Source organism: Panthera leo, chromosome E3 (genome assembly GCF_018350215.1).
Source record: "Panthera leo isolate Ple1 chromosome E3, P.leo_Ple1_pat1.1, whole genome shotgun sequence".
NCBI classification, from domain to species: Eukaryota; Metazoa; Chordata; class Mammalia; order Carnivora; family Felidae; genus Panthera; species Panthera leo.
In genome coordinates, this window is record NC_056694.1 from 6,255,191 (window position 1) to 6,268,631 (window position 13,441).

Sequence of the window (13,441 nt, forward strand, 5' to 3'; positions counted from 1 at the left end):
AGCCCTTAACCAACGCAGCAGGCAGGGAGCCTTCCTCCTGGTGCAGGTGGAATCATACTGGGTGATGGGGTCCCCACCTCGGGCCTCCATTCAAAGGGAACGTGCTGCTGGGCACCAGCAGAGGCCGGATGCAGGGCTGCATTCAGGAGTCAGAGGATGGTGGTGTCTCAAGGGACAGCCATGCGGAGGGTGGATCAGGGTCTAGGTCATCTCTGGTGGCCCTGAGGCCCCCACGGCTCGTGTGGAAGCTTCCTTCCCCTCCCCATGGGAAAGCGCTTTCTAACACTCAGTGCTGACCACAGATTCAAAGCAGGGATAGTAAGTTCTGCCTCCCCAAAGGCTCTCCCACACAGGCCAGCCCCCTCGAGGGCCTGAGATCCCAGAGCAGTCCAGATGAGCATTTCTCAAAGTTCGGTCGTTACCAGTCCTTCCCCCACCTGTTCCATGACTGAGCTTTCCTGATGCCAGCTACTTTTTTATTTTGAAATTTTTATTTTACTTTTTATTTGTATATATTTTAAGTTTGTTTATTTATTTTGAGAGAGACAGACAGAGTTCATTCGGGGGGGGGGGGGGGGGGCAGAGAGAGAGGGAGACAGAGAATCCCAAGCAGGTTCCAGATTGCCAGGGCAGAGTCCCATGTGAGTCTTAGACCCATGAACTGTGAGATCATGACCTGAGCCGAGATCAGGAGTCAGACACTTAACCGACTGAGCCATCCAGGCACCCCTAAAAATAAATTTAAAAAATAAGAAATTTAGGGGTGCCTGGGTGGTTCAGTCGGTTAAGTGTCCGACTCTTGATCTCAGCTCAGGTCATGATCTCACAGTTATAGATCAAGCCTCACATGGGGCTCTGTGCTGACAGTGTGGAGCCTGCTTGGGATTTTCTCTCTCTCTCTCTCTCTCTCTCTCTCTCTCTCTCTCTCTCCCCCCCCCCCCCTCTCCCCTTCCCCCGCTTGTGCTCAAGCTCACTCTCTCTCTCAAAATATATAAACATGAGACAATTTTAAATTTAAAAAAGCTACTTTTAAAGTAACTGTGTAACAATGAAAATCAAAGCATTTCTATGCAAGGCTTAAATCCATCTCACTTGCCCCCTCGGTATTTGTGTTGCCCTCTGGGAAGCCCCAGACCAACAGCCTTTAAGATTCCTCCCAAGCAGGACACCAGTGGTCAGAGAAGATGAGGAGACAAAGCCTGGAAACTTCTCTGTTCTTTACTAGAAAGCAACACTTCACTAACTGAACATGGCAGAGCAAGGTCCTGTTCCAATGAGTAAAAAAAGTAAAACAAAATAAAAATCCTTTACTCTTAGTTTTTAACTACGCTCTAGTCTTATCTAAGCCAGATAGGATGAGTCAGGGGGAAAAAAACCCAACACGTTCCGGTAGGCTTTCACTGAATAAAAATGTCACGTAGTTGTGCGTTTATGTGAACTTGCCTCTGCAGTATCCCAGGTCCCCACAGACAGAGAGACGGAGACACAGAAACAGGGAGAGAGACAGAGATAGGGAGACAGGAAGAGAGAGAGACAGCAAGGAGGAGGACCCCGTAAGGGAGAAAGGCAAGGGAAACTGGAGCTTGAACTCGGCCAGGCACAGCTTAGAGAACGGTGTGAGCCCTGAATGGGGCTAGACGCCGAGGAACACCTAACTGTGTCTGTCAGGATCGCAGAGACCCCTGAGGATTGGTCCTAGGCAAGGACGGGCCTTCTCTGTGGAGGCGAGAGATACTTCCTGGCATCTGTGGAGAGGGACTCCCTCATGGCTGCTTTCCGCCCCGATGGGGGTGTGAGGTCCTGTCTGAGGGAGAGCCCACAGCCCACCGCCGAGCCCCCGCGGCCCATCCCCCTAACGCCATAGGGTGTCGCCCACCACTCAGGTCAAGCCGCTCCTGAATGTGGCTCGGCAAGAGGAGGAGATGAAGGCCAAGGAGGAGGAGCTGAGGAACGCCATGTGCAAGACACAGGAGCTGATAAGCAGGGTAAAGGAGCTGGAGGAGAAGATGGCCACGCTCAGCCAGGAGAAGAATGACCTCACCATCCAGCTACAGGCCGTATGTGGGGCCCCGGAGGGAGGGCGGGAGCTGGGGGCCCTGGCAACTACCAGGATCCCTGGGGCCACTAAGAGCCAGACCCAGGGAGGCAGGTGGGGGGTGAGCCTTCGGAGAATCAGCATACGAGAGAGACCCCCGTAATAAAAGAATCACCCGCTTACGGGAGCACCTATACATGGGCTCCACCCCTTAATGCCTCACAGTGATGATTTCCCTTATTTTTCAGACAAAGAACTGAATTTCAGTAATGTTATGCCACGAACTGAAAGTCACACAGCTCGTCTGGTTTGAGTCTGTGGCTGGTTGTTGTTTACACCACTGACCCCATCTTGGGGAGACCCCAGTGGACACCCAGGGTGTCCCTCTTCTGCCACGTACTGTCCGTTTGACCTTTGACGACCCCACCTCCTCCGAATATCAGGTCCCTCATCTCTAAACCGTCGCTTACAGTGACATCTGTCTCGCTTGCTTCTTGGGGTCGTTATAAGGAGGAACTGTGGGTGGGAAATGGTTCGTTAACACAAAGGTGCTAAATCGATGCTGGGAGTCATTTGGGCAGATAGTCACTCCCCATTGGCAGACAGAAGTACAGGCACCCCCCGGGCTCAGCCCCAACTACCGGCGGTGTGCAGCCTGTGTGTCCTCGACTTGTCCTGGACCACTGGCTACATCCTTCAGGTGCACCTGACCACCCGGGATCTGTTCAAAGGCAGATTTCAACACAGCAGGTCTCGGGTGGAGCCTGAGATCTTGCGTCCTAACCAGCTCACGAGTGATGCAGCTGGTGGCCTGGGGACGGCACTGCGAGACTCTGTTCTGTCACACGCATCACAAGGAGCTCGGGGCCATTGCCCAGACCCCTGTGGGACCCCCTCTGACCGGCGCTCTTTCTTCCACCAGGAGCAAGAGAACCTGATAGATGCCGAGGAGCGCCTGACCCAGATGATGAAGACGAAAATGGAGCTGGAGAGCCAGATCTCGGACATGCGGGAGCGGCTGGAGGAGGAGGAGGGCACGGCGGCCTCCCTGAGCGCCACGAAGCGCAAGCTGGAGGGCGAGATGAGTGACCTGAAGCGGGACCTGGAGGGCCTGGAGACCACACTGGCCAAGATAGAGAAGGAGAAGCAGGTGAGGAGGCCCTGGGGCCTCACTACACCCTCCTCGGGAACAGGAAACCCTGTGGGGGTCCCACCTGGAGTCCCCTCAGCAGCACCGCCCAGGACCCTAGCCACCAGCCACATGGGGCTAGTTTAACTTAACTCAGCGCCACGGAAAACGTGACTCCTCTGTTGACCTAGCAGCATTTCGAGTGCTCAATAGCCACACGAGGCTAGTGCTACCGCATTGAACTGAGAACGTGGCTGTTGCTGCAGAAAGTTCCGTCGGGACAAAGTAGCTGGAGGGATGAGGGCTCTTCCCCTCATGGTGACATCCAGGCTCAGGACTGACTGGTTCTCCTCGTGCCCGTGAAACCCAGGTGTCTGTGCTAGCCTGTGGCCCACTCAGACTCAGCGTCCCTGGGCCCCTCACAGAAGGTTCTTCTTCACTACATCTGCCTCCTCCCCTCTTCCCGGAAGAGACAACCCTCTCTCTAGCGTGGGGCTACCACTAGCTGTTGGATCTCTGCCCAAACAAGCAGCTGCTGCCCTTCCAGTCGGCTCCAGGGGGAGCCCCTGGCTCCTGATACCATCTGGTGGGCCCTTGGCCCCGAAGCCCCCTTCTTACCCTCACAAGTTGGGGGGGGGGGGGGGGGGCGGATCCAGAGCAGGGGAAGGTGTATGCTGCCTAAGCCCGTGACTCTTCAGCTCTGATGTGCACACAAAGTGCTGGCATCTTGATAACATGCCGGTTCTGCATCGGCAAGTCTGCTGGGACCCGAGGGTCCACGTCTCTCAGACACCGCTGACGGCTGAGGGCCGGGCTTTGAAGAGCCAAGGCCTGACTGGTGGTTCTCACTGCTGCCCTCACCCTCAGATTCTGACCTGCCTGGGGTGTGCCCTGGGCACTAGCATTTCTCAGGCTCCCAAATGACTCTGGACCGCAGCCAAGCTGAAAAGCCCCCCTCTCGGAGCAAGCGCCTCCCTCTTTGTTCCCCCTCCAAGGCTGTTCCCAGCCTTAAAGGCCTGTCCCTCTCCTGCTCCTGTTTCCAGGCCCTGGATCACAAGGTCCGCACCCTAACCGGGGACCTCTCTCTCCGTGAAGACTCCATCGCCAAGCTCCAGAAGGAGAAGAGGGCCCTGGAGGAGCTGCACCAGGTAGGCACCATGGGCTTCTACTTGGCACAGCAGGTGGAGCTCGGAGACTGGAGACCCTGGTTCAAATCTTGGCTTTGCTGCCCCTCAGCTGGGGCCTTTAGGGAAGTCAGTCTTCCTAAATCTCAATTTCCTCATCAGAGTAGCGGGCACTGTCATGTCTTGTTGCTCTCCTCCCAAGTTTGTTGTAAGTGGGGCGACCATATAATTTACCACCCAGACTAGTCTGAGAGTGAAAGAGGGGCAGCGGGCATGAGGAGATGGTCCCAGGTGCACTGGAAGCTAGAGTCCCCAGACTTATCAGGATGAGTGCCCTGCCGGTGCTAAAGCACCAGTGAACCCCAATACATCTTGGCGACAAAGGGCATGAGCTCTTGTGAGGAGACCCGTTTGACCGTTATGGGCTCAGGCTCCTGGAGGCAGAGCCAGCTCTGACCAGCCACCAGTGCTGACCTTGGCACAGACCACTTCCTAGCTCTGAAGACACAGGTGCAGAGAGCAAGCTGAAGCCCAGAACCGGACAGCAGACCCCCATCGCCGTGTTTGCTGACACCATGAACCCACAGCACATCCCCTTTAGTGCCTCTCTCTGCTGCCTCTGGAAATACTTCCCCTTAGACTGTAACCCTCAACCATTTCAAACTCAGAGCCCCCGTTTATAACAAATACAGTCGATTCTCATTATCCCAGGTAGTTATGTTCTATAAAGTCACCACAAACACTGAATAAACAAATGCTGGACCCCCGTTTTTGTTTTTAATTTTTTTTAACATTTATTCAATTTTGAGAGACAGACAGTGAGCAGGGGAAGGGCAGAGAGAGAGGGAGACACAGAATCCGAAGCAGGCTCCAGGCTCTGAGCTGTCAACACAGAGCCCAACATGAGGTTCAAACCCACAGACCTCAAGATCATGACCTGAGCCAAAGTCAGATGCCCAACTGACTGAGCCACCCAGGCGCCCCAACACTGAACCTCGGTTTTAAGGGGAAATAGAAGGTTAGGTTCCTGCAAGCCTCTTTTCACGTTTTCATCAATCAATACATTACTTTGTTTTATGTGTGTTTCTGTGTAAGACACTACTTGGTACACACTGTCCACTCCTGAACAATGAACTCACGGTCAACAACCCTGTATCTCATGCCTGAACAAAGCTTATCTAACACACAAATTTCCTCTGTGAGGCACAGCACAGCTTTCTTGTGCTTGGGAACACTAGATAGCACTGTACCAGTGTGCTTGGTGCACCATTTTATGAGCCAAACTCACCAAGACAAAAGCACAAAAAATGTAAAAAAAAACATGGCACTAAATAGACTGTGAAAAAGCCACCTGTTTGCAGTATGAGCTGAAACGAGAAGGCGGGGCATCATCTTATTTGACGTCAGCTGGGAATGTGCGCTCCAGAAGACGCAAACTTTTCGCTGCTCTGCGCATGTCTGCAAATGACCATGAACGCACCACAAGTATTGATTTGGGATTACACATAAATTTTAGCTCGTAGGTAAATTGGAAAATAGATAACCCACAAATAATGAGGGCAGACTGCATTTTGGAAGCCTCTCTTTACTATCGTAAAATAAACATTATTACAGCTAATACATACCTTCAAAAGAATCAATAGAGTGCCCTTCTTTTTAAGGGGGAAATGAACGGAATGTAATTTATAATAAATAACGGGGCTGTCCGTGTGTAAGCGCTCAGGCGGATCCACTAGAAGACGTCGTGAGCAGTCGGCTGAACACCCGAGCCTGCCTAGGTGGCCGAAGACGGACGGGCACAGAGGGTGTGTTGGTGACGCTGACGGCAAAGTGTGGCTGCCGTCAGTGATGCGGCTTTACAAAATGGTGAAGAACTCTCAGGGAGATTTTGACAATAACAAATCTCTCAGTTTTCATGGTAGATCATTCTTTAAAAATATAGTGTATACTAAATGAAAAAAAAAGTTGAGTTATGTGTCCAGTGGTCCTGGCTGCTGGGTTTAGAAGAGTAGAACTGTTGTTTTACGTACGTGAATGCCCGGGTGGGGCATCAAGTGTGCGGACTACAGAATTATGCTTCACGGTACCGGATTGTCCAGAGCGAGGCATGTCCAGCATCCCTGGAACCACTAAGTGCCAGTGGGGCCCCCAATCATGGTGGCGAACAAAAGCTCCTCAACAGACCTCCTGCATGCCCCATGGAGAGCCAGAGCCCCACTGACCATTGAGGGCCCACCTCCAGCTAACGGGTGCTCGGGTCTGCCCCTGCCTCACCTGGCACCAGGGCCAGGGACTCAGTAGCTGTTCCCTGAAGTCAACTCGACCCAGCTCAGAAGTGATGGCAGAGAACTAGGTCTGTTCAGCTGCTTCTGCATGTCTTGTGGGACATACAAGATCTTTCCTTCCAGAAAACCCTCGACGACCTGCAAGCTGAGGAGGACAAGGTGAACCACCTGACCAAGACCAACAGCAAGCTCAGCACCCAGATCCATGAGGTAATGCCCTGTTGCTGGGGCCAGTTCTATAGCTCAAGGGCCAGGTCTGTCATGGGGCCCAGGGTCCTCAGATACATTTGGGGAATTGGACTGACACGTCCCCCTGAGGAAATGAGGGCCTTTCTGTTGCCACAGCTAAGGAACCAGGCCCAGTCTGGTTCCTCAATTGCATTCTGGCCTCAGACTCACCCCACTCCCCTCAACACACGTGTTTTCTCTCGCTCTTCTTGTTTCTGCAGCTGGAGGATAACTGGGAACAAGAAAAGAAAATCCGGGCGGAGGTGGAGAAGGCCCGTCGGAAGGCTGAGAGTGACCTGAAGATAACCATTGACAACCTCAACGAGATGGAGCGGTCCAAGCTGGACCTCGAGGAAGTGGTGAAAAAGTACGCCCGTGCGGTCATTCATTTCATCCGTAACATTAGCACTTTCTGTGTGGTGCCAGGTGCTGGGCACCGTGCTGAGGGCTTCGCATGTATTAACGCACGTCCCTAGTACCCGCTATGTGCCAGGCACGGTGCCCGCTACAGAGCACATAGGGAGGGGACAGTAGGCGCTGCCCATCCACAGGGAGCTCCTAGTCTCACACAGGGCCAGCTGGGCGCCAGAAAGGGGGCTGGTACTGAGCAATGCCCCTCCCCAATAGGCAGGGAGTCTTGGCAGAAACCTGTAAGCTGGGCTTTCAAAGATCACAAGGAGTCGAGGGGTATTTCAATATCACTGCGGCAGTAACTATGGGGGACAGGTGGAGCGGAGAAAAACTGGAAGCAGGAAGGCAACCGGAAGGCTACTGCAATAGTCAGGTATAAACCTGAACTAAAGCAAGAAGCTGAGGGGATGGAGATTAGGAGACGGACAAGCTTTCAGGGGGCAGAATTTGGACGACACAACTTTGAAGTACATTTTGCCAAGGCAGTTTGACAGCTCCACGAGCTGCTGTGAGACGCGTGTGGCTAATGTTGCATCGCGGCTCGTTTCTTCTGTGGCACACCCAGAAGCTGCATGTGACCTTGACCATCCTGCTCACCTACTTGGTTTCTGGTGTCTTAGTTCTCACACATGGCTCCTTGACACGTGTAACCCACATATCAGAAGGAGACAGCCTTTTGTGGAAAGTTTTTGGAAGGAAATTTTCCCTAAAAAGGCAAAGCGCCCATGTGATTCTGGAGCCCCTAGAATGTAAGCTCACCAGGGCAGCGATTTCTCTCTGGTTTATTCACGGATCTGTCCCTGGAGCCCCAAACAGCATCCGGCAATAGTAGACAGTCAATAAACGTGTGCCAGATTAACAAATGCATGAGTGAGTGGGAGGCCTGTGCAGCAGATTCTGAGGGCTTTTGTAGGGCGAGACCTTCTGGGCTGTCACCGCAGAGGGTCAGGGGGTTAGGGGATGAATGGGTTTCAGGAGGTTCAAGGCCTCCTCCGGTAGCCCAGGTTCTGTTCCCTCACCAGCTGGCTGGTATCCCCTCAGAGCGCCTCCTCAGGAGATCACACCTTCTCTTGCAGGAGGGATATGGAAATCAATTCTGTCAACTCCAAGTATGAGGATGAGCAGTCTCTGAATTCCACACTCCAGCGGAAACTGAAGGAGCATCAGGTGTGTTCAGGACCGAGAAGGCGCAACTCTCCTTTTGAAATGCCCTTCCAGGCACCTTGGCCCCCATCAGCTGCTTGGCCGCCTGGGTTTCCTGAGGAGCAAGGCTGCCCCAGAGTCCTTGACACTGATCCACATTCACCTCATGCAGGCTTAAAGTCAACGCCCCCACTATGAGGACAAGGCCCTCCACAATCTGCCCCTGCCCCCTCCCTGACCTTGTCACCCAGCGTTCCCGCCCCCCACTCCCTAGCCATGCTGGCTCCTTGAGGGGTCTCATACCCCAGCCTCTCCCCTGCCTCAGGACCATTGCACATACTCTCTGTGCCCTGTTTCCCTCTGCTTTTGACAGTGTCCATCACATGCTCAGCCCCTTTCCATCACTTCCCTACTAAAAGGTCAAGTGGGTAAGTCTGTAACTTCACACAGAAGAGATAAATCCCACCCCTCCACCCCCACCGATTTGTCTGCTAGGCCCGAATTGAGGAGCTGGAGGAAGAACTGGAAGCTGAGAGGGCAATGAGAGCCAAGGTAAATGAACTACTTCTACACTTACTTGAGTCTAAGGACCCAGTGCCAGCCACGATCCAACCATAAGTAGACACTCCACTCAGGAAAGCACCAGAGGGGAGGGCAGGTTTCCAACTGAAAAGCCCCTCACTGTTTCTTGAGCCCCTACCGTGCATCAGGCACTGTGCTACAGGTGCAGTATTAATTAGGATGTAAGGCGTAAAGATACGATTCGTGGCGTGGCCCCACCTAGCGCAGGCAGAGGAGACAACATGAGCCTGGGAACTCGGAGAACTGAACTCAACAGGCTGACGAGGGAAAGAATGTCTAGACGGAGGGAATGAGACGGCACCTCCCTGCACAGGTACAAAGATGTTAAAGGACCAGCAAAGAGTGGAAGGAGGCTTTAGATGAGGATGAGACCAGAGAGCCAGTGAGAGAGGAATCGTCACGCACCTAAACTCCTGATTCAGCCAAACGGGGGCCGGGGGTAGGATGGGCAGGGAGACCCACCCAGTGCAGGGAGGAGGACAGAGACATCCTTCACTGAGTGTGTGGGGTGGCAGGCAGAGTGCAGAGCTCCCAAAGTGCGGGCCCCCAGCCCCACAGACACCATGCGGTCACTGCAGTCTTTACCAGAGGGAGGGGCTCCCACATGGCTCCCCATCACGGTCACCCAACCTCCCCACCCCCAGGTGGAGAAACAACGCAGCGACCTGTCCCGGGATCTTGAAGACCTCAGTGACAGGCTGGAAGAGGCTGGGGGAGCCACGTCTGCTCAGGTACCATCCTTGTGGAGGGGACGGGCCCAGGGACCCCAGTTCCTGCCTGCCTTCAGGGAGAAAAAAAAACCTGCTGGATGAGAAGCAGTGAGAATAGGACCAGTTAGTTATTGCTGAATTCCTGGGGCTAACTTGAGGAGAGAACAATTAATAATAAAGAAGAGGCCAGAGAGGGGCTGGTTTGGTCCCCTCTCTCCTGGGGATCCTTAGCTCAGTGGTGAGGACAGACGCGGCACGGGACTGAATGCAGAGGGCAGACGTTGTAAGATATAACGTGTCTTTCAGAAAATGTGAGCTGCAGTAATGCCAGCCGATTAGGGGAAGGACTGCCACTGTGCAGACAGTCTGTTACAGTTCCTAAGAGGGGGCGTGCCATGCAGGGCCACACGGGAAACAGCAGGGTCAGTAGCGGCAGAGGCAGGGGAGAATTGCAGGCAAGAGCCTTTATTGTGGTTTCTGAGGAAGGAACGGATAAGGCAGAAGAAGCAGGCTTAGGACTGGTTAGTTTGGATAATTTCAGCGGGCTCTGGGGCACCGGGGCTGAGCCCAGTTGGTACCTGACCATGGGGGTAATGAGAGCAGGGGGACAGTGGCTGAGAGTATGAGCACCCCAGAGAGGAGGAGCTGGAGTTGTGGGCTCTAGACTGGTTGCTTTGCACTGGAAATCTAGCTGTTTGCTATCTTTCGGAGTTAGCTTACCCTGGCAGGGGCTGTTGTCCAGGGTCAGCAAAACCCCAGAGGACAAGGCATAAGAATACAGAAAATAAAGACATGGTTAATACAGAGGGGTAACCCCATACTGCCAGGGCCGGAATCCAAGTTGGGCCTCTGGTGTGGAATGCCTCTTCCTCCAACTCACATAAAGGCATCACGGAGACTGACAGAAGCTTGAAACTCTCCTTCTAATTCCGGATAGTCAGGTCGCTTACAAATGTGGCCCCTGGGTCAGAGCTGAGAGAAGGAAAGTGGATGGGGTCCCTTAGCACTGGAAGGCTAGGCATCCTTTCCCGAGGCTCCCTGGACTGCACACCCCACTCCCTCACCATCCTGGCCTCAGGCTGCTTGTTGTAGGGGGGAGTGCTGAGAACCAAAGCTGGTATGCGGCTGTGGTCGGGGTCCTGGGAGGAAACAAAATCATCCCAGGTGGTTTGAGTGAGAGGCATCAAGAAAGGACTACATCCAGCAATGCAGGGAAAGTGAAGACAACGGGACAGGATGTAGGGCACCAGAGGGGTGGGAGGAAGCACGGTCATGGGGCTGTGACATCGGGAGACTTGGAGCAGGGCCTACCTGGGGGGTTCCTTCTGGAAGCTCAGGGGGAATCTGTCCCAAGACTCTCCCCTGCCTTCTGGTGGGTTGCTGGCAATCCTTGGTGTTCCTTGCTTGTAGCTGAATCACCCCAACCTCCGCCTTCATGGTCACATGGCCTTCTTATGGGTCTCCCTGGATCCAAATCTCTCCCCTTATAAGGACAACCAGCCATTGGGTTAGGGGCCTCCCTAGTCCAGTATGACATTTTACCTTGTTTACATCTGCAAAGACCCTGTTTCCATCCACAGGTATCTGGGGTTAAGAACTGAGCATATCTTCTCGGGGGGCACAATTGGACACACAACACCATCTAAATGAATCCTATGGGCAATCCACCCAGAGGCTCGGGACTGACATCTCAATCAAGACATCCTATTAGAGGGGCGCAGAAATATCGGGGCACCACTGAGCAGGCGGGCAGCGTCTGCCCTAAGGAGACCAGTGCCGGTCAGTTCTGCTAAAGCCCTGCTTCTCTCTCCCAGATTGAGCAGAACCGCAAGCGGGAGGCAGAGCTGCTAAAGCTGAGGCGGGAGCTGGAGGAGGCGGCCCTGCAGAGTGAGGCAGCGGCCTCCACGCTGCGCAAGAAGCACACGGACTCCATGGCTGAGCTGACGGAGCACGTGGAGAACCTGCAGAGGGTCAAGGCCAAGCTGGAGAAGGACAAGCAAGTCATGAAGGCTGAGATCGATGACCTCAACGCCAGCATGGAGACAGTGCAGAAGTCCAAGGTGAGGTGGGGGGACCCCCCCCCCCCCGAGTCACAGGGACGTGCCCCAGCATCTGGCTGCTTCACACATATTCCCCAAGCCCCCAGCAAGCCCGGGGCATGTTCTAGATGTTGTGAAGGCAATCGAGATGAGCCTGTCACAGATCCCACAGGAAGGTGTATAACCTTGGCCAAGTTCATAATCTAACTGTGCTCTTCTGTAAAATGGAGATAATAATAATCCCTGCTTCATAGAGCTGTTGTGAGGGCTTCAACAGTTCCTGGCACATAAGAAAAGATCAATAAATGTGACAGACTAGGAAGAGTGACAACAGAAATGCATGCATCACCATAATGAAAAAGTGATACATGGCAAGAAGGAAAAGCGAGTAAGCCATTCAACACGCATTTATCAAGCAGCTGCCACAGAAAGAGCCTTCTTGTGACATGAGGGAAAGGGGGCTCAAAGGGTGAGCAAGGATGATGCTTTGGGGTCCCTGGCTCAGCCAACCAGAATCTCCAAACTTCAGACACTCATGAGGCATCTTCACAGTTCTCATTTTATCTGCACACCCTGGAACTAAGGCTAGTATTTTTTTCTTAAATTGGCCCATTGCATTTTCTTACTGGGTGAGGTCCTCAGGGGTCCAGAGTGGCTAGAAAAGGGGGATGAGCCAGAGAGTGAGGGTCTGTGTGCCAACCCAAAGACTCTAAGTTTATGTATAGAAATGATAAGGTGGGGCAGGGCGAGGGGGGTCGGGGGAGATGGTTCTGAGATAGGCACGTTCTAGAAGGATGAGGGAGGTAGTCTAGGAGGCTGCACTAGGGGAACCCAGGTGGAAAGCAGGGAGGGTTTGGCCTGGCTTCTCCATTTCCCCACTGGGTACATCTTCCTTGAGCAGATGAATGCCGAGGCCCACATCCGAAAGCTGGAAGACAGTTTAGCAGAAGCCAACGCCAAGGTGGCTGAGCTGGAGCGAAACCAGGCAGAAATCAATGCCATCAGGACCCGCCTGCAAGGTAAGCATGCCTCTCCCTGCAGCTTCCCGAGGAACAGTGTGTGGAACAGAACAGGGATGCTCAAGGAAACCGAAAGAGTACCCATGTCCTCTTCCCGGAGCTTTCTCAGCCTTGGAAACTTCACACCCGCTGTGATGAGACAGGAGATCTGATTCCACCCATGGAGTGCCCCAAGCAGCATCTTTGCAACATAAAACAAGTGACACTATTCAAAGCATTTCCCTATCAGTTGTCTCAACCACCCTGCAAGATCAGCAGGAGGGGCGGTAGACAAAATTCAGTTTTTAAACATTTTAAAACATGACCCACATATTAAGAGCAAACATGTGTCACCAGTAAGGGAGCCAGAAAATGGTGAACTTGCCCTCAAGGGGCATTTGAAGGACAGAGATTTACAGTCATTTGGGGGAAGGGAGGCTTCAATAACTTTGCTAAGTTAGAGGCAGAACAGGTTAATGTCCTACCACACAGTAATACTGCAACCTCTTGGTTTGGTTTTGTTTTTTACCAGAAGAAATCCTTTGCATCCTAGGACAAAAATAATTTGTGACTTACCACTATTCACTTAACACCTAACCTTGCAGAGGCTGGGCCCTCACAGACACGTACTCCCTGAGAGAAGTAAACACTCCTCAGGCCAGTTAGACCACGTTGCAGTGTGACCCCAGAGAACCCGCTGGCATCCTTTGGCCTTATTTCCCGCATCCTGAATACTTTCTAAAATCAATATTCCCTT

General features: G+C 53.2%; 2 protein-coding genes across 2 annotated transcripts in view; one reads left to right on the forward strand and one right to left on the reverse strand.

Annotated features, from left to right (window-relative positions):
• KPNA7 (karyopherin subunit alpha 7) overlaps positions 1-13,441 on the reverse strand; it is a 121,300-nt gene that overhangs the window by 73,374 nt on the left and 34,485 nt on the right. The window lies entirely within an intron of this gene.
• LOC122209351 (myosin-16) overlaps positions 1-13,441 on the forward strand; it is a 61,655-nt gene that overhangs the window by 26,879 nt on the left and 21,335 nt on the right. Inside the window, exons 21-30 of the mRNA XM_042921101.1 lie at positions 1,884-2,057; positions 2,958-3,185; positions 4,208-4,312; positions 6,697-6,783; positions 7,023-7,168; positions 8,289-8,379; positions 8,851-8,907; positions 9,582-9,668; positions 11,462-11,707; positions 12,588-12,705. Of these exons, the coding sequence (XP_042777035.1) occupies positions 1,884-2,057; positions 2,958-3,185; positions 4,208-4,312; positions 6,697-6,783; positions 7,023-7,168; positions 8,289-8,379; positions 8,851-8,907; positions 9,582-9,668; positions 11,462-11,707; positions 12,588-12,705 (1,339 nt within the window). The remainder of the gene's footprint in view (positions 1-1,883; positions 2,058-2,957; positions 3,186-4,207; positions 4,313-6,696; positions 6,784-7,022; positions 7,169-8,288; positions 8,380-8,850; positions 8,908-9,581; positions 9,669-11,461; positions 11,708-12,587; positions 12,706-13,441) is intronic.